This window comes from Spea bombifrons, chromosome 6, assembly GCF_027358695.1.
Source record: "Spea bombifrons isolate aSpeBom1 chromosome 6, aSpeBom1.2.pri, whole genome shotgun sequence".
NCBI classification, from domain to species: domain Eukaryota; kingdom Metazoa; phylum Chordata; class Amphibia; order Anura; family Pelobatidae; genus Spea; species Spea bombifrons.
The window spans coordinates 28,395,285-28,421,747 of NC_071092.1; the positions used below are offsets into that span (position 1 = coordinate 28,395,285).

Here is a 26,463-nt window from a genome sequence, read left to right on the forward strand (position 1 = left end):
AAAGCAAAAGACAAGGAATAACTTGAAGAGGATTGATAATAATACAAATCCTGGAAATTAAGATGACCCCTCCCATGGTATAAACATTAGGTTGGCTACATACGCATTCCTTATTTTAACAAATATTAATTTGTTATTTAAAGCCCCTTTGTCACCCCTTCCCCACACATACACAACTTTGTATACTTCTGGAAAGCCATTGTAGGCATATAAATCGTATGTGCGACCTCCACACATTGTGGTGGCTTCCATTGCACCCCTGCCGAGTACCAGACTGACTTCTACATATTGGGTGACATGCCCCTGGTGCATGACTCATCTGGCACTAAGACTGACCCTAGTTAATGACTTCCTAAACAGCAATACAGATTATCTATAGATGTTCTATCCAAGATAAAAGAGCTCAGTCCATTTGATGATTTCCCGAACTGGTTCACACATATTTTATACAATGTATAAAAAACAACCCACATGAGTTTGGATCTAATGATGATCTTATGTGTTTGTGGTATTCTTGCTTTTTCTCTTCCAGCTCAACCTTTATTAAATAAAGGAAATGAGGGAAGCTGTATCACACACATCTTCAATCAGGGTGGTGTGCACCAAATCTGCTTTTATGACATAGTGTGCTTGATGCTACTATATCGCCTATTTGTTATTTGTTTTCACCATTTGACTTTATAGAAGAGGTAGAACATTAGTTGGGATTCCACATTTTGTCTACATTGAGTGAAAGGTTTATTAATGAAAAACATATCTGATATACAGCAAACATCAAAGAAATTATTATGCACAAGCGAATACAGTAAAGAACACATGTATTATAACTTCATGCAGAATTCTGTTTCTAGAGCTGTCCCATGTAGTCTTCTTCAACATACATATCTTTATAATGTGTAGGTTTTAACATCTCTAGGCCATTCATTTTGTGGTTACAGACTAAGTGCTAAAGCGCATGGAACATTTTCAGGTGTTATGCACTGGGCTTCAATGATAAACAGCTTTAAAACCGGCACAGTTAATGTTTATTGTAACACGCCTCAACACTTATAGAAGTTCTGCTACATGGGAATGGCCTTTTGAGAAGACGATAAAGAAAATCAACAGGCACAGATAGTTTACATTGTTGTGAGAATACATTTTTTTGCAAGCATGTTGTGAAATGTTACTTCTACCTTTATATTAATGATTTACAATTGTGCTTTAATTTCGACAAAATTGTTAATAAACATTTGCATCCAGAACTGTATAAGATTTGTTAATGCCAGGTTGCTCCTTTGTATATACATTTTAAAGGGAGAAAAATCACACAGTTTGCATCATTTTATGGACAAATCCAGAGTTCTTATTATGAAAATGGAATTAAAACCTTAATTTTAAGCCTATAGTATGGCATAAAGTCTCATCTGCCAATCATACATGAGGAATAAAGGAAAAAAAGCAAGCTGTAACATTCGAAAAAAGTTACATAAAAGTCTTATATATATTTTGTTTATTAATTTTTGGCTAATTTTGTCTTTGTCTTCACTGCAGTAGATTTTCCGATCAAACTTTTCCCCTTCTTTAAATACTTTAGGGAATTTTCAAACGCCGGGTTGTATGGCTGTTAAACCCCGAACATTGTTCTCCCTGAAAAAAATCATAGCAAAAAATGTATTAAACTACAGAGCAGCCTGGCACTAACGGGGTAAGCATTTTTTTTTTATTGAGTTAGTATTATTTGTCTCCATAAACCTAGAAATCATTCCCCAACTAAAGAACCTCTCAGCAACACAGGGGTTAATGATTCCTGGATATGGGGTGGAATGTATCAAGACGTATCAATGCACAAATTTCCTCGTTATTCTCAATGCACCATAAAAAAACGGTTGGAGTTTCCACCTCCTGTCGCTGATCTCCAAGGCACTAAAGTTATAACAGCACCAGGCACACGGGACTCGAGATGGGAAATGAGAGTGAGAGGAGGACAGCGGCAGTTACAGAGGAAAAATGGTGGTAAAGTCTATAATCCTCTAACTGGTCCCCAAACACACACAATAAATGATACCAAAATTGCCTAGGAACACTTTGCTTCTGTAGCCACTCAAATTTACTACACAACCCTTTTTGTAATAATTTGGGTTAAAAAGTATTTCTAAGTTTTATTTCCCTATTACTAGTCTTTTTTTATCTTAGCATCGTTTTGCTTATCCTTTTGATAATTCCGTCTATTACTTGTACATTTATCTACTGCTTTTTAAGTGTATTTATATACTCCTTATCCACAAAGAATTCTATAACGCTTCCCAAATATGTTTCTATAAACCTATTGTTTTCAGTGATCAATTTGACATGATATGGCGCTACAGATCATTCTATAATTCTACTTACTTGTGCAACCTATACCTAGATATCCACACATTTTCTTCTACAACATGCTCCTAAATTTTATCATCAAGGTTTGTGTAATAATTGAATTCTCCCAAAATGCCCCTGTTACTCCTTATCATATCTGTTTAAGGAATCATTCAAATATTTTATACAAAACTCCCCAATACTATTTATATATATTAATATAAATATATGTGTATATATATATATATATATATATATTTATATATATATAACGTTTGAGCAACCAATAGTCAAAATCATTTCAGAAGGCTCTTTTTCAGTATCCTTAAACAAAGCTGAAAATGAGGTCATCATGTACCGTAAAATGAAGCCATCATTTAAAGTAAATGTTATTAGCATTTTATAAATACCTTTTGCTGATTTTGTTCTTTAAAGATGTGTTCAGGAAGGACAGAGTAAAGTGTGTCATGGGACAAAAATAAAACTCCACTAAATGCAGATGGTTTATTCACACAAATTTAATCAGAATATTTCACAAAGGTTTGGTCCATAAATATTCAAGGTATTATTCTATACAATGCTTTTTTTTTTTAATAAACAAAAAATAAAACATGGACATTTTTCCTCTACCACAAACTGTACTGAAACACAAAAAATGTATCGGTATATATAAGATTAATGAGACTTTTTTTTTTCTCAGACTGACCAGCTATCTCAAATGCCAAATCTGTCTATTTTAATAGGACATATTGAAAAGAAAAAAAATTATTATTTTTTTATTCTCAGAAATAATAGCTAAACAGTACAAAACTATTGAATTGTCAAAAAGGATTCAGACATTTAACAAACAGCACATATACATCCTGATTTCCACAAACGTACTTGAAAGTACAGTAAGGCACTTTGAAAAAAACTGAGATTTAACCCCCAAAATGGAGCTTAATTCCTCCTTAAAAAGGCAGAATATACAGTCGGAAAGAAAAATGAACCTGAAAAAAAATATATACAGTATTTTTCAATAAATTAAATTGGTATGTCAAAAGGAAGTGGCCATCTTGCATTTGTAAGGTTTTGGGATGCACACAAAAATCGCAGTACATTATGAGCAAGTACACTAAGCCACTTTTGGTTAGTGTAGAATGTAAGTGCAGCATTTCATTTATTTCTTTGTTTTTCGTTCCCCTGAACACAAATTCAAAATGGCCATCCCTTAAATCCTCACTGGAGAGAAGACCCAACGGCCATGTTTTAATAAGTCTGTTTTGCTTGTGTTCAGTAATCAGATGACCAAGTGACCAAGTTTTGTTAACATAAACATATTTATGAGGTCTTTTGAATCCCTCTAATTTGTTACTAAAAATGACCTTCTTAAAATAAAGGATGGTAAATGCTCAAAAGCCATAAACAAAAGCCAACAAATAACCACTCTTTAAATATTTGCAAAACATTCACAATTTGTTTTTGTTTGTTTTTAGGCATAAACTGTATTTCCGCTATCATTTTCTGAAAACCTGAGCAGAAGAAAATGCACATTAACCCTTCGCTGTGAGACATTAAGTAGCCAGTGTGCTCAGTTCGGTCACATGTTACTATAACGGTCACTTGGTTTCCTAGTACAAAGGCAAAGTGTGTCACAAATTTGTTCTAGATTGGTTTTTATGTTTATGGGCTATGTGTTTTCATCTCTGGAATCCCTTTTTTGGGGGGAACAAATGGCTAGTTGGCTACTGATAAAACAATGATATATTTTGGTTTCTAATAACCACCTTTTTCTGTGGACAACCTACACTTAGGCCTCTGTCATGATACTCAGACATTTATGTTATTCAGAAGAACCCAAAGTATTGAAACGAACATGTAAAAGATGGGTTCCTTCTCGCTGAAAAACATCTGAAGCCTCAACTATCATTCGGCCAATATCATATCAGTAGCGTATACCAAAAGGTCAAATTATTTGCAAACATGAATGTGCTTAAAAACCTAATTTTATCCTTTTTCCTCAAAGAACAGAGATGGTTTTAGCTAGACTGTTAAACCACAGCTATTTGTTGAGTTCTCTGTAACACATATTTTTGTACAAATCTGTATAAAAAAAGGATACTAATGGGAAAAAAATACAATTTAAAATCAGTGGGGTATAGCGAATGCAAATGCAACAATATTTGAACTTTGTCTCTTGTACAGCGTTGGGTATGTGGCCTTCAAGCAATGATTCAGAAATGTTTGTGTTAAACAGTGGGGTGATTTTATTTCTTTCCATTGCCATACAGTGCAGCACATCCATCTTATAGAGAAGGATAGGTGTATCTTTTATTAATCCCTCAACATAAAACGCTACTTCAATGTGCAAAAGCTTTATTTTCTCAAGCGAGATGTGGGTTCAGAGCAACAGTACACAATCATTTTGTGAATTAAAAAAAAAAATAACATTCACCAATGTCAAAGCCATTTAATCACTTTACAAGAATGTGTCAATACTCTTTCTTAAAATTCTCACATTTTTTGTTGTTTCCTTGATGAAATATTATATACAGCACCAGTTCTCAGAAAAGAGTGATAATAAGATTGTCTTCCTCCTCGCAATTATACGACGTTGAGATGAAAACAGCATAGAATTTTCAGTAAAGGGCTACATTGACTTTGTATGCGCTGGCGTTTTCTAAAAATGTGGTCCCGTTATTTTGTGTTCACCGCCAAATTATAATAATAAGTTGGTATACTGCCAATTAAAGGTGCTGCCCCACTCAGACACAGCATTAACTGAGCCCTCTGGTAAAACTTTAACAGATTTGTTATTCTATTCATTTGTCATAAATTCCTAGGCCTAAATTCTAGGCCTAAATTCCTAGAAGACAACAGTCGAACCTTAAAGAGGTTTTCTCAGTTGCTAGGGCAACCTCAGTGCCTGATTTTGTGTCAAATGACAATTAAGAATTTGCCAAAAAATATTACGTAAGCAGACTTTCAATTTAGTAAAGAATTGTTTCTAGAAAAGTGTTGGGCTTTCAGTAGTGCTAGGAATTATGCTTCTAGTGCTGTATGTAGTTATAGAAAGGGAAACAGCGCCTTTATAAATTGTTTAATCTAGCTGTATTTACAGGGGTGTTTTGGTTTTAAAAAGAATACGTTTTGTTTAAAAAAAAAAAATATGTGGTTTTGGTGCTATGATCCATGAAATATTTCATTCAAGACACAAAATGACAGGAATAAAGCAAATTATGCTGGTTTTTAGTCTGAGTGTGGTTTAACTCAGCATCCAATTTGAGAACACAAACAACATCCATTTGCACATGAGATTTTATACAAAAGTAACAAAAATATTATATATATTAGAAATACTTGATGTTTGTCTGGTACAATCTGATCTGTTACAAATTGAAAAAAAACTACTCAATGGAAAAAAAACTCACTGTTCACATGTTTTCACAAATCATATTTTGCTTATTTCCATCTAACCTTAAAAAGGCAAAAATAGATTAGAATGTTGAAAATGTACAATCTTAATTTGTCTAATGATAAAGTATTGGTTCTATGGGAAAAAAAAAATGTAAACCAAAGGAAATGCATTTGGGAAAATATTTATGAACAAAAAACTAAAATATTTCCAAAAAGAGTGATCTACTGACGCAAAAAAAAACAAAAAAACATGGAATTTTTTTGAACGATCTGACAACCAAAAGACATTACCCTGAAAAGTATTTTTAATCAAATAATAAAATAATTTATATTAGGGATTTTAGAATGTAACATAAGCTAAAGTTAGTGGTAGGATAAATCATGTTACCACAACACACTCTTCAGTGCATATAACTCTATGTCTAAAGACATAACAAAGTAAAACGAGTCTAGAAAAAACTAAAAAGTGTGGTTTGTGTGCAAATGAAATTCACCACAAGCACTAAAAAGGTTTGTTTGTATGTATTTTTTAATATTTTTCAAATAATTTTAAGGTTATGGAAATAAGTAATATAGAATTGTATAGAGGCACTTTTCAGGATGTGAAAATTTGTTTTTAACCCTTATCATATTTGCTTATTGTAACTGGATAATATATTAGGTTTTTGTAACCATTCTGTAAGTGTCCATTCATTGCCTGATGTCAAACGGCAGACTAATTCATATTTAGGTTAGTACTGATCTGTATGGACTTTGTGATTGGTGGTTGAGTACTTTTAGGCTCAAGTAGAGCAGATAAAGTCAAATTTAAAAGCCCATGCATGAGGGCTATTAGCTTTGTGCCATTTGGAGTTTTATTTTTTTTTTGTCACAGAGAACCAGTAGGATTGATAACACTTCCGTGACAGTTAACCAAGAGGCAGTCACAATGATAAGAGTAACTTAGGACTGATAATAGAGGATCACAGTGAGAAGAAAAGAGAAGGGGCAATGGGTGAGAAGAGCATCATGCGCCCTTCCACCATCAAACATTGCTGCCCTAAAAATCAAGGTTAATATGTCTCAGGATGGAGTAATCCACATATTTCCATAATTATTTTTGAGGGTTGTCCATGGCTTTACCTTGCCATCATTGTCCCTCTACATACATACTTTCCTCGTCACCCCAAACCTTTTTAAGTTTTTCTGGCAATGAAGGACAATACACAATGAATGCCCATATATTGTAAAGAATTCGCTGAGCCACTGTTAAGTTCTTCCTTCCTCCATAACAAGATGTAGCTTGACTTCAATAGATAAACAAGAAAAGTATAATGCACAGTCTTACAAAAGAAAGAAAATGGGGATAGTAGGGGAAAAGTCACAGGAGGTGTTAAAAAAGGTTGGTGAGGGTTGTTTGAGATGGGCTTCCAGACTCATGGGTGTCCATGTTTGGGGTTACAGACCCCCCAACATTTAGCGACGGACTGGTGAGGTCTGACAGTGTGGATGCTGCACCGGTTGGTGTTAGTGCAGCACTGTCTGCAGATGTCGGAGCGCTGAGAGAGGAACCTTCAACCTTATCGCTTCCCCCATTTTCCTGTCGCAAAAGATTCCTTCTGAATTTCGCTCGTGCGTTTTGAAACCAAACCTGCAAACCAATCCCAGGGCATTCCTTTACCGATTGTTTTTTTTTTAATTATTATTGTTATTTCTTTACTGGCCTCTAAGCAAAAAAAACGTTTTCCTTGTTTTAAGAGTAGTTGCCTCATGTTTACCCCGTTATTATGGTTGACTCTAAGGCAGAAGTAGCAAAAAATGTAAACATTGGCAGTGAGTAGAATAATAAAATGCATTAGGGAATGAAGCTACCCTTCAATGAGACAACTTTCAATCCAGGAGAGGAAACTTCCTCTCAATAAAAGAGACTTTTGTTGTAGGAAAATTAGGCTAAGGTTCGAGAAACTGTCTTAAAATTTTGATACAATAATCCTATTTCAAGGCTATGGGAGGACTGTCCTTTACAATGTCCAACTTCCTTGGCTAATGGAGAATTGGTTGTCCTTCACAGCAGCAGGTTTAAAGTTATACCCTAATATATTTGAATGTATGGACTTATTGTGCATCAGTTATGGTCATAGAATCCATATCTAATCTTACAGTCTCATTAATTAAACAGGGAAGCTATTGATTGGCAGCTATACATTTCAATATATTACCAGTAGTCATATGGTAACTCAGATTCGGTGTTCTCCACATCCGTGATTATCCACAGGAGACAAAATGGCCAAACATGTCAACCCTAAGAAAATTAAGACTTTTCTATTTACAGTTAACGTTAAAAATAGAACTTACTTAGGAAGTCAATGGTACTTGTGGCCATTAGTGTCTCCATAATAATGACAGTTTCCCTATAAAGATAAGTAACTTCTATCTGCTGGCTGAAGTTAGTAAACTTCCCATTGAATGGCACTGCCTTCCAAGGGCTTTATTGCCCAATAGTGACCAAGAATGCCTTACAGTAAATTATATTATAGTATTTGAACCTGCCTTCTATTATGTGAAACTGCTTTTTCTAGTTAAAAAAGTTATGTTAGTAAAAAGGTTAAATGCTTTCCAAAAGATGTTGTTGCCTTCTAGTTGGTAAAACCAATGCCAAGTAAGTCATTTAATAATTGAATAAATTCTCATTTAATGATTAAAGCTTCCATATAAAAATCCTTCCCATTGTAATACTCTTCTATGGGAATTATGTATAAAGAAAAATTTGGTTCAATCAGCAGGTACACTTTATTGCTGACTATGATGATGGCTCCACCTTTAATTCTTTGCATCAAAATTGATCTTTATACCTAACGCCCTATAACTAACACATTAGCATGTGATACCGCTATACTGTACCATGTATAAATAAACATATAAGATAAGTTCTTTGCTAAAGCAAGCAACAAACCCACACATCATAAGGGGGATGATAATAAGCATTGAAAATACTCTCACCTGCAAAACTCTTTTTGTTAATCCCGTTTTTTGAGCCAACTGCTTCAAATCCTTTGCGTCAGGGTTGTGGTTTATGGCAAAATATGACTTCATAGTACGGAGCTGGTGATGTTTGAAGGAAGTTCGCATCCGTTTTGTCTTTTGGGAAGTAGGGTAGGACTGATCTCGATCTAAATCTGTGTCATTCTCATTGCAACCTGCATAGAAATATATATAAAACTGTGAAAACCATTGATGAATCTTTAACAGACCACAAAAATGTCTATTATGTGCCACTGTGATGTGTTATTTCAATTTCAATGGTAAATAAATGGTCTTCACGGTAGTAAGATTTTGATCCATACAATCTATCCATTTTTCCAGCTGTAAAGACTCAAATCATAATCAGTCCTTGATATTGTCAGGATAGTCATATGCCCATCACATGCGTGTTTACATCCACTCATTGTATTATCCACCTTTGCTGGGAGATTATAGGTAGTAACTTATTTAAGGGAACAAAAGCTGTGGTGGTACCCTCTTGCACTATTTGTACAAGTTTCAATATTCTCCTGTACTTTTGATTATAGTATTTAAAATGCTGTTAGTACTCAATAACAGCTAGTAAAAATATATAATTTTATTTCAAAATATATTATAGTCCAAATTTTGGAGAAAAAAAGAGCAATTGTAAAAAATGCCCACCATTTGTTGAATTCAGTAAGCAGTTACTATCATATAAAGATGATAAAGACATCAATATTATACAACCATGTGCCAAGAAACAATATGCAACCTATTTCAGACATTTAATTGGTATCATGCAGGCATTCTGAATGCACTATTACTTTTCTCTTAGATTTTATGGCAGTCACAACTTCAACCTCAAATCATCTGCATTCTACAACCCATTAAATTCAAAGCTATTGTCTGAAATAAGATTGAATTTAAGTAATATAATCTCTCCATAACCAAAATATATCTGGTTCCCTTCACTTTCCCAACACAACTTACTTTATCTATATGTTCTTTGATGGACTATTTCACAAAAAAATATATAGAAATATACAGAAATGCAGATTTTTAATTAAAAAAACAATTTCAACTAGTTATTCATGAGCATCATAAGTCTCTCCTATTGGTCTTAAAATGTAGGTAAATGAAAGAAGATAACCACTTAATAGGAAGCTGTAAAATAGATTAGCAAAGTATGGTATCAAATGGGTTAATTATTTTACTGTGAAACTTTTATGGCAACCAAAATACCATATATCTCCCAAGAGGCCATTAGGGGGCACTGTCACACAGTGATAGACTGAGCAAAACTTTTCTTTTTCAATTCTATTTAAATTATTCTGGATGTTACAATTATTTTTCAATGTATATAATATAAATTCTATGTATAATATATATATATATATATATATATATATATATATATATATAATAGATGGCACAGTATATTTTATGAATAGATATACATATACATTACAGAAATAGGCCTTACATCTTTTTTTCCTTTGTTTTTCTACACAAAACATTGATTTTCTGGTAGTTTATTGATATTGAAAAGGATTTATCTATTATTTTTTTCTCAAAGCTCCCAAATGAATTCACACCACAGTCTATAACTCTGGTTATGCTTTAATTATTTCTTTATTGCCTATTCACAAACATGATCAAACACCATTGTTAACTTTTCTAAAATTAATAACTTTAGATATTGAATGTTTTTTTTATAATGTGGATGCATAACTCTTACCATGCAATTTTCATATATTTTTTTGTATAATTGAATTAGTCACTGTTACATAATATTTATAATTGAATTAGTCACTGTTAGTAAACATTATGCTTTTTAACAAATTTTACCATATTACTGAATGATTAATGTAGGAATGAAATGAGACAATCTTTTGTCTCAGATACTTACTTTTGAATTGAGTAAATTTTAGACTGAATTAGGAATTTGGGACGTATTTATTTTGTGGATTGTTACTAGAATGCCTGACTCACATATTCCATATTACTCTGGAGCTTTATGCTTTCATTTATTTTCCTTTTTTTGTTTTATCTCGGTGCAGACTCGTCGATTTTTCTAGTCAAAAGAAACACAAATTTCCATGTATTTTCCCCAAAACAACATGTAATCTCAAACATCTGATGAAAAATACATGTTTTTAACCCCTTAAGGACAATGGGCGGTCCCTAAACCCATTGAAAACAATGCATTTTGAGCCCGTACATGTATGGGCTTTGTCATTAAGGGGTTAAACGTTTTAAAATGGTATTTATACATTGATTTCTCTCATTTTTTTTTATTTTCTGAGTTTGTGCAGAAAGTTATTGTTCTAGCTTATAACTATACCCCTTTCTTGATTCCTGAAACATTCTTCTGTTGAAGATACAAATGAAAGTTGGCAAGATTATATTATTACTTTGCAAATGGCCAGTTAGTAATAATAAAACAATAACACCCTAAGGGGTTATTCACTAAATTGTGTTGTAGGGGAGTTTCTCTGATGTAAAAAAAAAAAAAATTGCCATATTAATTTTTCATTATGTAGATTTTCATAATCATAGCAAAGTGAAAATTGTTTATCTCCCAGCACAATTATTTAGCTTTTTTAAGTAAATAAATCACTTTATATAATGTATCTGCAGTCTTTTAGTATATTGTTTTAAAGCATAATACGATATTAGGTTATTTTTTTAAATGGCTTAAAATAAAAGAGAGAAGTACGTATTCAGACTGATAACATTATAATTAAAATTTTCTCTCTCTCACACCATTGTTATTGACATTTTCTGGTCAAGATGGCAGTGGAGTCACATATTGGACTTTTTCCCTACGAAAAATGACTCCCAATGTATGTAAGAATATGGACAGCAGGTAAATTATTCTCTTGTAAACCTGTGAGATTTATGAAGCATTTAATTCTTTTCACTTCTTATTTAGTAGCTGTATAAAATCAGACAGATTTACTGCAAATGAGTGAGGTAACAGATAATTAGTGGTGCAGGTGTGTTGTAATCCCAAGTGGTACTGAAAGGGTTATTAGATATAGTTGGATTCTGGGTTCTAGTAGATAATTCGAAGCTGTTTTTTGGCCAAAGGATTCCAATGTCAGTCCTAATTAGTGGGAAATAATTAGCACAGGAGGTGTCCTGTCCGTGTACTTTACACATCAGAGAACATGAAGCTAGTCGCCAAAAAAAGCAAATCCCAGTAATGGTCAGAAAATTTAGTGTAATAATAGGGAGAGCGACATGTAATGAGTTAAACCATGACGTGTAATGTGTTAAAATATCTTCTTGGGTAGAACCATAGCTAAATAAGTGAGGAGATTTTTTATTGTTAACGATCCGGGTCAGTAAGCCCTTTTTGCCGGAGGTACGCACTGGGGCTTGCTCTTCATATTACAAAGTGACATCCGGGAGTTAAAATGTTGAGCCCTCTTGCAAACTTCCTCTTGAGTGAATAGACCCTCGAGAGAAAATGGCCTCAGACATTGTTGTCATTGACCCCAATTTGTGACATCACCATGAGCCATCATATGCAAATATTTTTAACTCTATCGCAGTCACGTTCTATATAGACTTATATAGGATGGCCCTATGGGGGTTATATCTCTGGCACCCCCTCATGCATGCACTCAACAGATGAAAGAACTTGTTAGTAGGGCACACATAAGCATGGCACCCTAAACATGCCCTGCGTTGTTTATTTGGCAGGGTCAGTCGGAAATAGAAGAGAGAACAAACAAATGTACAGATGATGCCTCTTGATCTTTATTCTTTATTCCGAAAGTGCAATTTTGTATGTTGCATATTCATTGCAAATATTGCAGAGTCACTTAATGGATAGTTTTTCTAAAACAAGGATTTTCTTTCCCATGAATTAAAAGAAAAACTTAAAAGAAATCCACAGGGATAGGAGAGCGTAATCCAAGATGCAGGATTAGGCCTATCCTATTAGTCTAGTAATAGACCCGAAAACTGTACACCAGAAAAAGTACACAGACCTTGCCACAAACTCAAACCATCCAACCTTGCCTGACCCATGTCAGCAAAAATACAACCGTAAACCAAAAAAGAATGGATCTAGTCATGGTTTAAATGTGTGTAAAGACCTCACTACATTTAAGTTATATGGGGAATAACAATTTCCTAAATTATTCAATTTAGTGTACCCAACCTGCATGGAAAAGAAGCAACAATGTTTTATACATACCACAAAAACATGGTATTGGAAAGTTTAAAGGCCTGGAGATAGAATGGACCATCAGTAATGGGTTTAAAACTGCTCAAGAACAACTTTTTATCTTCATATGTATATACGCTTGGAATATACTTGATAATTTCTTGGAATTATAACACAACAAATGGTTAAATGAGATCTGATGTTTTATCGAATTTGAGGAAAAGGACAATGTGGGTAATATTGACAACCCATCGATTACTCACCTGATGTATAGTTAATAATGTCCACTCCCAAAGCTGGACTTTTTCTTTTCCGTGGTCTCCCCTTTTGTACAGCACCTGTCCCATTAGTAAAATAGGGAAGAGTGGCCAGCCCTCCTGCTTTGGCCGAGAGCTCGCTGTAGCTGAGCTGTGGGTGGAAGTCCCCCTGGACCAGAAGCTCAAAGTGAGCCCGGCAGTAAACTAGGTTTTCCTTCATGCCAAAGTGGTCTCCAGTACTCAGGGTCTTGTTACAGGTGGTGCACGTGAAGCAGCTTAGATGGTAGACAGATTCTCTTGCTCTCATTACCATCTCTGAAGCAGAAATGCCAAGGTGGCAACGAGCACACCTCTGCACAGAAAACCTTCTGGAGAGAAGCAAAGTACAAATTCACCAAAGACAATTGGCATATACATAGGCACTTATCAGTATCATCACCGCAAACTCCCAGCCCATGGATCCTTGATGCCTTAACAAACCGTGTTTTGGTGCTCCAACCTGAAATGCATTCATTATGATGACTTACAGTATATTCGCTAAGACAGAGTTGATAGAGTTCTGGTTAACTGCCTATTTTGTCTTTTTGGTTAAGTGGGCCATGACCCCTACATCAACCGTACCCAAACTTCACTATGTTGAACTTGAAACCTATGTAGAAAGTCCAGGTATTTCCTGAACTGCCTTACAGCATACACTCCATCTGACCAAGTTTTAAAAAAAGCACCACAAAAATATTTTTTCTGTGTGAGATCCCCAAATGCTTCAAAAGTATTTTCTTCATAGTTGCAAGTGTGCATGCACATGCTGTGTGATTAACGTCAAGAGTGAACCATAAGGTAAGAGGCTGAGCAGTGCTGGGACAGGGATCAGTAAACTCTTAATACCATCACTGAACCCTGAAAAGAACCATTTCGCGTTACTGCCAGCTTAAAAGCCTAGAAATTTCCATACAGCATATAAGATTATATCCAGGTAAAACCCAGTAATGGATTAATAATGAAACGTCTTTTTTGGCACATAAAGATAAAATGCATATTTTGGATAAGTGAGGAGGTTACATTAAAAATATTTCTTCCAAATGGTCTGCTTCTATTTAAGCCAGTTTGGTATAGAGTGTACCTCTCTGACACTCATAGAGTTAAATTTACTTTATCTACATTGTGTTGTTTGAGTGTACGTGCGGGGGCTCCGCTCATACCAATGACCTACTCAGAATGCACTCTCTTGAGATACAGAAACTCAGTATGGTATATGTGACTAAATGACATCATCATCTTTCCAATAAAGGAGGAAACGGTGATTATAATGAAAAGCAGCTTAGTTTGAGCAATATGTTTGAGGCATGGCTAGCAGCATGTTTTGTGTGTATGCATCCAAGTATACAGAACATTGACAGTGACACAGCCATTTAATTAGCACCGTCTATAAGGAAACATTGTGTAACATGACATACAGATACCTAATCATGCCATTAACACAGTGTACAATGGAACCTTGCGTAACTTTATCCATTGTTAGTTGCTGCTAAATTATACCAGGAATTAACCCTTGCAATATATATATATAATGTTCCATGTTATACAAAGCTCTCTCCACCTAACACACCCCTTGAATGGTTCTCCTAGCAGTATACGTAGATACTGTATGTGCAATACACACTCTGTACCTGTAATATATACCTGTAATAGTCCTCCTTGCAGTATATGCTCCCGTCCTTCGCAAAGCATGTCAGCTCAGATTCCAGGGCCAGTTTACATTCACAGCATTTCAGACACCGCAGGTGCCACTGCTTGTCCACCGCCAGGAGGTAATACCTGTCGGATATCTTCCCCCCACATCCTGCGCAAAGAGCTGGCTTCTCTGGACTTAGAGGGGGCATTCTCTGTGGTATCAGAAAAAAAATAAACCATTGTTACCATTACAACACCCCGAAAAATGCCATCATACATAGTGTCCTTACCAGGTTTAAATATTGTAATAGCATGGACATGAGGTGTGTAAAGTTCTGACATCATACAGAGGCAATGGTTAGGTATGACAATGTATGATAAATGATGCTTGAAAGAGTGCTTTGTCGGAAACCTTAGTATCTTCAATAACTAAACACTGGGCACCGAGATCATTAATATGTCTACTCCTAATGAAAAAGCTGATAAAAATCTGATATTGTTACTATTATCCTCAGGTACCTGAAGATTCAGTCAAGTTATCGTAATAAGGGAAAAATATGACATGAATAATAACATAAACATAAGACGTACTGGTAAGGAAACAGACAAGGGCCCTATTGTGATCATGTGCAGTACTTCATTTACACTTATTGTTATTAGCCACTTGGTAGCCATGAGTCCATGTGAATAGGTGCTGCGCCTGCAGGCTGTATTTAGGTTCTTGTAGGCCTATGTGGTGGCCAATACTGGCTGTTTATTTAATGCACATGACATCACAAACCTGGAGGAAGTTATTTATCCAAAGTGTAACTTCCAACAGAGCAGGAGCTCATGTTAAATTGGATTTCACCATTGAGATCTCTTGTCCAAGTTACTTTGCTCAGTCAGCCTCCTTCTACACTGCCTGAATCACAACTGGTTCAGCGTTATAATGATTCCCTTTGTAACCTTTACTTTTTTTATGCCCTTCACTTATTGCCTAAGTAACTGTCCATCATTTTAAAGGACCCCTTTTACTATCCCTCTACTAGATATGGTGCAGAAAACTCTGATACTTGCCAAATGGTATATTCAATGGAACAGCAGCTACATTGGATCTAATGTGTTGATTAGTTACTTGACTTATAACAATCAGAGTACTGAACCAACAGACGTGTCCCTTTCTTAAAAATATACATTCTGCACTCATGAGTGGTACTGATTCGGAATATTTTTAGCATTTTGTAAAATAGTAACTAATGGGTAGATCTTTTTGCTTATGCAGCCTAAAGCGGCCCCTGGAGTAGTTGACATTGTAATGATGCAAAGAGTTGTTTTACTGTTTGGATTTCGGGCGTGCCATATAGGATGCATTTTCTGTATAGATACTGAGGTGGTTAGTGGAGCAAAACAGAGGTGTTTATTAGAAGATCATAACGTTCCCGAAGTAGTGACTGTTCTGATCTAACATTCATGAGTTACTCTACAGACTTAACCATTCAGGCAGTAGTCACTCTTCTGCTATCAGTAATGTATGTTGCCAAAATCAAGGAAGGAACAGTCTCTCTATTGACATCGAAAGAGGTTTATTGTGTGGTGGTCCTTCTCCAGGAAAGAACCAGAAACTATAAGGAAGGCCTTCCTTATGACAACATATTGCTGACATCATGTGTAAAGTGGATTAAACACAAGACTACCTTGGCTACTGCTTAAACCACTGGCATAGTGAAAGGCCGTTATATGAGCCACAGCAGTCTCAACACACACTAACCGTGGTGCACTATATTTGGAATTAACTTTAAAGGTACAAGTATGGGGTACCTAGTTTGATACCTCACTGGGCCCTATATAATCTTGACTCATCTAATATACCAACAACACCCTTTATTTGAGTAAATACACCTGTAAATGTATTTTAATGCTGATATAATAAAATACTACCCATAAAATGAGCACTTCACTGATGTTCATCTGGTAGAAGGATAATACTATATTAATACTAATTCCCAGAGTGCAGTAATTACATAATTGGCAAATCCACAGGGAGTAAGAAATAATTAAGGTAGATCCCATGTGGGATTATAGGTAGTATAGTATACAATATACAGTAGATAGACAACGTACACCCATGATTTCCCTACTACTAGAGATTATTGTATGATCCTATATATAAACTAGTGAAACATTTTACACAGCACTACATATCATTAGAGTGTGTTAATAATTGTAGGTTATTTTATTCCTATTAATTACCATTTTTATAGCACAAGAATATGAATACATTGGTTGTTTGATACACAATGAAGGCTAATTAACACAAGAGGTGCTAATGCCCCTTCTTCATGGAATTTAAAATCAGGACAGGACAGAGAAGATATAACACACCATACACGAGATCATTACAATACATATTTTCTAAATGTTAAAATAAAGATGGTATAGCAATAATATACCAAAATCAACAATACCACCACTACTTAGGCACAATTAGTTTAGAATAAATAACTTAACTAAGAAGAAAACCTCAATTGCAGATCAGAAATAATACAATAAATAAACAAATATGTCCAAGAAATATGTAGTAACATTAAAGTCCCCTTTGTCAATGGAGTTCTGTACACTGATTTTATCCTGCCTTTATTTTTATTATTTTCTCTATTCAGTTTATTTATTTTAATGTTAAATTAATGATTTGTATAAAATACATAAATATTTCATCATTTGTGTTTCAATGGCAATGAAAAATATGAAACATGTTTCATAAATATGAGGTTCTTAGTTAGAAATTATATAGTTTCTTTTTCCTCAGTCATTGCAGGGCCTTTAATATTCAACTGAGTTAAAAAAAATCTACTGCGACTTAAAGCATTTACTACTAAGCACTATATATATGTTTAGATTTTGTCTATAACTCTTAATAAATGCAAAGTCCTTGAAAGGTAGTCATTCAAAAATTCTAAATACCCATCTTATATCATAGATATATATTTATTTAAATATGTGTGTATGTATTGCATGAAACAGCATATAAAAAAAACTAGCCTAATTATTCACCCAAATATGAATATTTATTCTAACAGACAAAATATACTTTATTATGAAAACACAAATCCTATATTTCTTTTTGATTCAGACATGCTTATACCCAGCAGAGATTTTCGATATTCAAGGGTATTAACACATTAGTATCTGTCTGTATATCTCCCTAGAGACCTTATTAAAGTTGGAAAAATATCCTTTATCCCCTAATGAGGCTTGATCTCTGTCTAATCTGTTTTTTTACTGACCCCAATTAACATTGCCTGGCTGCTCTTGCACTAGTCAATATAATATATAAAATCAGTTATATATATATATATATATATATATATACATACAAGTTAATATGCATATTAGCATATTTTAGATATTTAGATATTTTAGTATTGATTTCTCGTTTTCATTTTGTACTAAATATTAAATTCATATTACATTCTAAATGTGTGTTTTCATTTATTTTTTATTTCATAGATGCCATATTGTTAGCCTATAATGCAACCGGTTTTTAAACAAATAAGGCATATTTCGAAGAGACATTTGGAATATAATTTTTATTACATACACAAAAGTATATAGAAATGTTTTGAATATAACATAAACTTAATAATTTGTATTGCTCTCCGTACGAAATTGTAACGAATTGAATAGTGTAATTTTACTCAGGTATTATCATAAAAAATAACTTATTCCATAATACAAACCATTTATTAATTAACAAGAAATATAATTTTATGTTTAACAAAAGAAATAATAGGGCGTAGTTTTATCTGTCTGAACAGATATTATTTTGCAATATAAATATCGAAAGTAAAGTTATTGCTACAAATTGTACTCATTTTATAATTACTTATAGTAATGTGCATTAAACAATAAATAATCATTTGTTTAAAACATTAAACGAAACTTTGTTTTACATTTTAAAAATCTATATAGCATGTCTATGGTTTTTTTTTACATTTTCATATTTTATTGAAACTGAAAGAATTAATCTTTAAAATAATTTAAAACTCTGATATTTTTATTAATATCATCAGTGTAAAATCTGCGTATATTTTGGTAAAAAAAATATTATCTATTAACTATTTATAATTTCCCGTTTTGCTGCAGAACTGTTACAGAATATAAAATATGCGATGCAAAGAAGAATCTCATGGAAATAATTGGTTTTACTGTAACCCTTTCTCCAGCCGTATTTTTTTTTTTAGATTTTAAATTTGAAGCATTTGAAGCATGAATCTTCGTTTTTTTAGGGTAAAGTACATAAGATATTATTATTTAAAGTCTGGTAACTATACTTTTTTCTGTACCTGCCGTTCACTCATTTATTAAGTGGAAAAAAAAAAAAAAAAATATATATATATATATATATATATATATATATATATATATATATATCAGTATAGGATAAAAACGAATTTGTTAATTTAAAAGGATTTTTTTTTTTAAAGTCTTCTAACCAAGTTCCCCACCGTAGAATATATAGAACAAGCACATTTTAAGTAATAATAAAAGTTGAACAAACTTACTGTTTCTCTGCCATTGACCTGTATACCTTTGCCCAGGCGGCTGTCTGCAGACTTAGACCTTCTCTCCATCTCTTCCATGATTCCTTGTATATGTCCACCAGTGATCCCATGGAAGAGCATGGCTGCTGGTCGGAAAGGATAGGCACTTTCTTCAGTTCTGCACCCCACTATTTCCATATACAGAGCCCCGGTGTTTATTCCTGCATCCAATCCCAGAATATGTATAGGCAGTTGACCTCCAGCTACTCACTCCTGGTCCTCCTGGAGATACATCAATAAGACAGAATCAGCCATAAAGCTTAAGAGCAGATGGGACGCGAGAAGAGTAACAGTAGATGGAAAATATCTTCTCTAGATCCACCAATGCAGGAACAAGCAGCAATCTGGATAAGCCCCTGTTCTAGCGGATGGTCCCTGCACTTGGTCAGTTCTTGTGCTCTGAGAGCAGACCAGTTTGTGAAAGAGCACGAACCATCCCATTTTCTGATTACTGGGTAGGAGGGGCTGAGAATTTTTTTGGGGCAAAACAAAAGGCTGTCATGCACTAGTGAAGCCCCCAGTGATGGACGAGTTGTGACAGGTAGGGGGGTCACCTATCCACCCCCTCCTCGTTCACAGTTACTGAAGAAGGACAGTGAGTTGTGAGGTGAGATCAGCAGGTGAGGATAGCAAGAAATGACCCAATGTGAGCAGCACTCATTCACATGGGGAGACAGAAGAGGGACTTCTGCATTTGGATTTTTTATTATTTATTTATTTTCAATTAATTGATTGCACCTCTGATAGAGAAAGGTTTAAGTTAATGTGAGTAATAAAAAAAATGAAACAGGGTTTGTTAAAAACAAAATGCAGCCCATCAATCCCAGGATTCAGTATAGCCAAAGTTGCTTGTGAGTTTTGATACCATATTTTGTTCTGCGTGTTCCTGCGTGGGTTTAAATCGCTATATATTTTAACATGGGATCCTGCGTTACATATGCAAACCATTAAGAATTTTAAAGATGGTCTGAAGGTGCAGGCAAACAGAAAAATAACAGAATCCTCTCCTGTCACCCATATTTATGTGCATGTTTCGATAAATCGCTTTATACGAACATCTATCTCAGTGCCAGGCTCTTCGCTTTAATTACTATACAGGTCAAATGATCGCTTGAAAATGAGAAATCCAGAATGAATCCGATTCACATGTCATCAGGGAACATATGATGCAGACTGAACATATAACAATAGTCCTAATTTTATAACCCCGTTCCACACAAACATATACCTATTTGCACAGTTCCTTTAAACATAATTGATATCTTTTATCTAACTTTATCATCATTTCTTCATTCTTGCACTTTTCTGATGCAGGTTTTTGCAGCTGTTGAGGCTAGGACCTCAATTCCCATCACACTACTGCTCCTCTTGGCTGCTGATCTGCAGCTCCATCCAAGTGTCACCTATGAAAGGTTTTGGACAGGATGCAAGTGTCCCTTGCATGGTTGTCCCAGAGCAACACTAGCTGCAGCCCACTTATACCTCCCACCCGATCTTCTGAAGTATCAGTGGTACTGGAGCTACAATGAAACTCCTCCATGGTTTTATCCTCATGGATTAATAAACATATATACATATTGTCCATATGTATTATCAACAAGGCAATACGAGTGTGTGGATGTGAGATGAGCCGCTTCCACAGATCTGGCCTCCAGCAGTCAGTGCCAGTAAAGAACTGAGAGGATGGTCAGAGCAGCCAAGTGCTCATCAAGACCTGGACATTGCTGTGTCTGCACCAAGAAATGGGAGAAGGGAATTCTTCAGATCAAAGGCTGACAAGTGATAAGTACAGGAGAAGTATATACATGCATGTCTATGTGTAGCTGTGTGTGCTTGGTAAGGAGAGAAAAGAGCAGTCCCCTATACCATCCATACTAGGCTTTGAGCACTTATAACTTCCTTCCATTGCATTCGTTCATAACTAAGTGCCAATGCAGTCTTATGAAGGCCATTGTGTTACATGAAGTGAACCAGGGGATACATTAACCTGTGCAATGCCTCTGTGTTTTAAATCCCAGAGGTTTTTAAGAGCAATCATTCATTATTGTGGCCTCTGGTGTGGACCGTAAGCTCTGTTTGCTGAAAGAGGCATTCTCTAATGTATATATTACTCCAAGAGATTACACTACAGTTTCGCTAATATAAACAGATCGTGCAAGTTTGTATCTTAGAACGGTAATCTAATATATCATATATAGGATGATATCTAAACTGATATGCCAGTAGTGATATGCTCAAAGATAACTAATAGTCTGTGATAGATAGATAGATAGATAGATAGATAGATAGATAGATAGATAGATAGATAGACATTACACATTACTACAACTAAAACTGGTGACAGTAAAGCGAAGGAATATTTTACAGAAAATTCTATTTGCAATCGACAGAAGAGGTTGTTGGAAATGTATTATAGTTTTAAAACATGTAATAAAAAATGAAATGTGCACAGCACAAAACAGACTGTTCAGGAATTAGATAGATAGATAGATAGATAGACAGATAGATATGGAATATAAATTCGTTAGCACAAATATTCTAATACAAGAATTCTATTTATAAATACATATATATCATGTTTGTATTAGAACATAAGCTCAAGAAAAAAACTTATAATTAAATCCTTAAAAGGATCACATTGGATTTATGTATTTAATCTAGTTTTAATATCATGAAATCATATGCTTAGCCCATGGTTTGGGCATGCCTTAACATAATCTCCTTTGCTCATACACACATATACACAGTATGGAGGGTAGACATATTTCATATTTTCCTAACTGATGTATTTTTCCATTGCTTGATCCAAATCCCCCTCTTTCTCACCCCCTCTTTTGTCATTCAGCCTATTTGTCCTGGGTTTTAAATGCAGTTTAGGTATCCTTAACATCTATTTAATAAAATATAAATAGCCAATACATTAAATTTACACACCATAATTTTTAAAAGTTTTTAAAGACCTATTGAATTTTGCCCCGGGCAAAAAAAAAAAGTGTTCACGATTTTCTGGCGTTGTTCAAATGTATTAAAATAATGCTCTTGATGTAATAACTTATTTTTTAAGTTATGGCTATTTAAATCGTGGTAGCTAACTTATATTCAGTGTTTGTACAAGTTAAAATTATTCTTCCATGATAGATATATATTATATTATTGTTTGTAATCTATCTATTTACTTCGCTTTCACTATGATTTATTTTAAGACTATTAATAAGGTAGTTTTATGTCCTATATAGATTTTACGGTTAGTCGGAATTTAGTAAATGTGGAAAATATCACTCATATGGATCGGTTTTTATTAAACGAATACAGTGTACTAAACCAGACACACATTGAATCCATTGTCAAAAATTGTATCTATCAAAATATGTTCGGATATGTTACATTTTCTATTTGTCAATCATCCTTTTAATTTGCAAGAACATAACAAAATAGCCTTAAATTAATTTAGGTAATAAATCGAAAAAATACATAATTAATATTCAGTGATTTCTTTTAACCTTGATAGTAATCATTTTTGTTATGTTTTAGAATACATATATTTTCCCCGAATCAGCCTATTATAATGCTAATTATAATAATTAATATTTAATAGTTTATGTGTCAATCCTAGCGATCTCCATTGCCACTGAACTGAGGGTCCAAATGGTATCACTTTGGCCATAAATACCTTGTTAGCTGTGGCCAGAGGCTAGTGAATAATGCTCACTGTGGCGTGAAGGGTCGTGTATTTAGAGATATATATATGTAGTTTAATGAGACTGGGGACAGGGCTAGCCAGAGACTATGACTAAATGCAGCTGGATGTGGTGGGTTTGGGGTGAGGTGAAGGAGCAGACAGGGTGATGATGATAATGATCCATGGGTGCTAAGCAAGGTTCCAGGCAGAACTGAGATGGGTCCTTGGAAGCCTATTAGTGAGAAGCAAATTACCCCCCACCCCACCCCTTAGAATAGGCTTGAGGGGGCTGAGAGCAGCTCAGATCCAACTTACAGAAAGGCTACTCACCCTGGGACAAACATGGATGTGCCTGTCTATCTCACACAAGAGAGATGGCCATATATGTGTATAGATGTGTGTGTATATATATATATATATATATATATATATATATCCTGAATCTTAGACATTCATGTTAGTTTAAAGGTAAAACGGAAAAATACTCCAATTATCTATGAAAATAGCGTGCATGATTTTTATAAGGATAAATATACATTAATAAATTTAATAGATGACACAAAATAATACAATAAACACACGCACACATTGTACAATTACAGCAAAATACCGAACACAGCATGATCGTTGCACAAATGTTTTAAACACAAGACAAGTGTTCTTCACAGAAATTGTACAAACACCAAAAAAAAATAACACAGGTAAAAGCTACAAACATAAGACATACAATTTCCATTAACATCTTACAAAGATGTATAATAATAATAATATTAATAATAATAATAAAAATAATAATAATGGTAAAGCCCTTTTTATATATTTTTTCAAAGAATATTCGGTAAATGCATTTTTTTTTTATCATCACTGGTTTGTAAAATTAAAAATCAAACAAAATCTATCCTAAAAACAACGAAATTTGAAGCGAATCAATAAGAATTTTGTGAGTGTCATGTAATTTGAATGGGCGATAAATAGGAGGTTAGGGATTTGCTAATATTTTTCCTTATTTCATGTGCATGCCTCAGATATTTATTGCGACCGCTATTATTGTAAAAGGCGAATTAATGAAGAGTCTGCGAATGAAATATATGTGCATGTACAAGCTTTCCTTATATTTCAGAGCAAAACGAATAATCTCCTCAGAGCCCAACCGAAGTTTAGCTTATATAGGGGAAATCATGATAAATAAATCGTATTATTTTAAATTAGTTTATATGTATGATGCAATTTATAGCCACAGAATTATTATTATTAATAATAATTAATAATAATACAAATAATAATAATGTTTTCTGTGGCAAGAGGTGTTGGGATGGTCAGATGGAAAGGTACAATTAAATGATCCGTTTGCAGTGAGTGTGTGTGCGAAGGTGTGAGCCCCGGACAGTACCTGCAGCAGTGGTGGCAGTTGCAGAGGTCTCCTGCCCTGGAGGTGTACGGTCCTTCAGGGTGTGAAGGAGCTGGGCTGCTGGCTGCTGGCTGCTGCTGGCTGCTGAGCCTCCTAAACCTGCTGCTGATGCTGATGCTGCTCTGAGTCCAGCTGATGCCTCCTCAGTGTCAGTGGGATGAGCTCTCAGAGCTCTCATGTTGGGCTCTGGTAGGAGCTGTGGGCTGGTCCCTCTCACTGTAGACAGTCTCTCAGCTAATTAAAACAAACAGGATGCTTGGCTTGAGAGACTGGCTTTCCCTACCACCCTGTACCAGTCCCTCTCTCTTTCCCTGCCTCCTTCTCTTTTTCCTCTTCTCTCTTGTTGTCTCTCACACTCTGTCTCATTTTAGAGTCACATACACCTCCATTCAATAAACCTCTTTGGTGGGCTTCTGCAATCTTTGTTTTCTCCACTCTTGGTCAACCTGTGTGGACCATTTACCTGCCATTAAACTCACTAGATCCTGGGGGACTAAGGCCAATGTAACCCTAATTCAGAGGCTGTTTCCTTACACCATTATATCACTAACTGCTATTACCTCTGTTGCTTTTCTGTTTTTGATCCATACTCAATTAATCCTGGAGTGATCCACATTCCAAATACAGTCTGTTTATACAGTTCACAGTCCATCCATATTTCTATCTAGTAATATATTCTGTGTCTCTGGGTAAACTCTAGCCATTGAGTGTGAAAATAGATTGGGCTGTTTCCTTGCACCATTTATCATTTATAACACTAGTATTGTAACTCTCCATAGCTCCCTGACATTGTCAAGAGACACCCCAGCAGTGAATGGAATAGCTAGAGATCAGATTCTATATAAAGAATGGGGCCCACAGGGTGTCTGTTTGAAAGATATTTCTTAGATATTTTGTATTCTTTTGCTGTTATTTAAATAGCAGTAAGTGAATGGAATATCATACATCTGTCTTTCATATTGACATTATCTATTGTACATATTTTCTTGGATTTCCATGCAAGGCTCACCATGTTATGGCAGGATGTGCATGTTGTACATAATAAAAAGGAAAGTGATACATTATAGGTTGTTTGTCTAGATCACATTCTAAAAGAGAACAGAGGCATTCTATAAGGAAATGAATAGGGTAATCTGGATTGAAAACACGCAGATAGACACTTATAGATCTAATGGGAAGAGTTTATATGGAGTAATGGGAGAGATTACATGGGACTAGATGGGGTTAAATAAGCATTCAGGATGGGTTATAAGGAGACATATGGGGAAATGGCTGCATTTATATATAAACATCTATGAAGCAACAGGAAAAAATCCTAGGGATAGGTTACACGGTGAATGAAGTGTATTGAGCAAATGAGTACATTATAGAGAAAGGCCATATGGAACTGTACAGGAGGTGTATGTTTAAATGTAATTATTGCAAGATTATTAAATCAATATCATAGAAAGTATGTTCTTTCAAACAGGCTGGGGGTTACATAGAAATGTTGGGACCATGTTTGACCTGCGAGTCACTAGTTGGTGAACACTATGAGCAGTGATTGGGAAAGATTTTTTAGGAACATGTCCTGTGTGGCTTCATTCAAATTTTTACTTGCAATTGAACTGTACGACCACCTTATAGACACCAGGTAAGTCTCTTTTCTAACCGTGAAACTTTTTTCTAGCCTTACTCTTGGTCACTAAGCCACGTGCTATCACCTGCTTAACCTGTTCTTATTTTCTGCCCATGGTATCTCTCCAGATTCCACTCGGTGTCAATGCCCTTAAGCCTCATTGAATACTCGGTGGCATAAAGATCTGCTAAGTGGCCTTTTATGCATCCGCTACTGTAGATATGTGAACAGAACCTCCAGATATAAACACTTTGCTTGCATTCATTTCTGGGGCTCTCATCAGAAAACAGGAGAGATCATGGTCTGTAAGTCTGGCACAAATGTAATATTACCCTACAGTTATGTCTTTAATAAA

The 26,463-nt window shown here is 34.7% G+C and overlaps 1 protein-coding gene across 5 annotated transcripts; it reads right to left on the reverse strand.

Annotated features, from left to right (window-relative positions):
• Positions 1–714: 714 nt before the first annotated feature.
• LHX9 (LIM homeobox 9) lies at positions 715–24,650 on the reverse strand. 5 transcript variants are annotated; one of them, XM_053468854.1, is made up of 6 exons: positions 24,473–24,636; positions 19,365–19,625; positions 14,830–15,032; positions 13,156–13,514; positions 8,710–8,906; positions 715–1,629 (listed from the first exon to the last, which is right to left on the reverse strand). In XM_053468854.1, the coding sequence occupies exons 2-6, from the start codon at positions 19,539–19,541 to the stop codon at positions 1,573–1,575; spliced, it is 993 nt and encodes a 330-aa protein (XP_053324829.1). In that variant the 5' UTR covers positions 19,542–19,625; positions 24,473–24,636; the 3' UTR covers positions 715–1,572. The 5 variants fall into 5 exon arrangements, with proteins under 5 accessions (XP_053324829.1, XP_053324828.1, XP_053324827.1 ...); XM_053468853.1 differs by having other exon boundaries at positions 13,156–13,517; XM_053468852.1 differs by lacking the exon at positions 715–1,629 and adding an exon at positions 6,601–7,360 and having other exon boundaries at positions 24,473–24,650.
• Between the last annotated feature and the right edge of the window lie 1,813 nt (positions 24,651–26,463).

Bases quoted from the DNA above. Each gene is read 5' to 3' on its own strand.
- LHX9 (XM_053468849.1), bottom strand. From the start codon at position 19,541: ATGGAAATAGTGGGGTGCAGAACTGAAGAAAGTGCCTATCCTTTCCGA. The intron at 15,033-19,364 runs GTAAGTTTGTTC...CTGATACCACAG, and splicing joins AGGTCAATGGCAGAGAAACA to AGAATGCCCCCTCTAAGTCC. The intron at 7,361-8,709 runs GTGAGAGTATTT...ATTGGTTTGCAG, and splicing joins TAACAAAAAGAGTTTTGCAG to GTTTGGTTTCAAAACGCACG.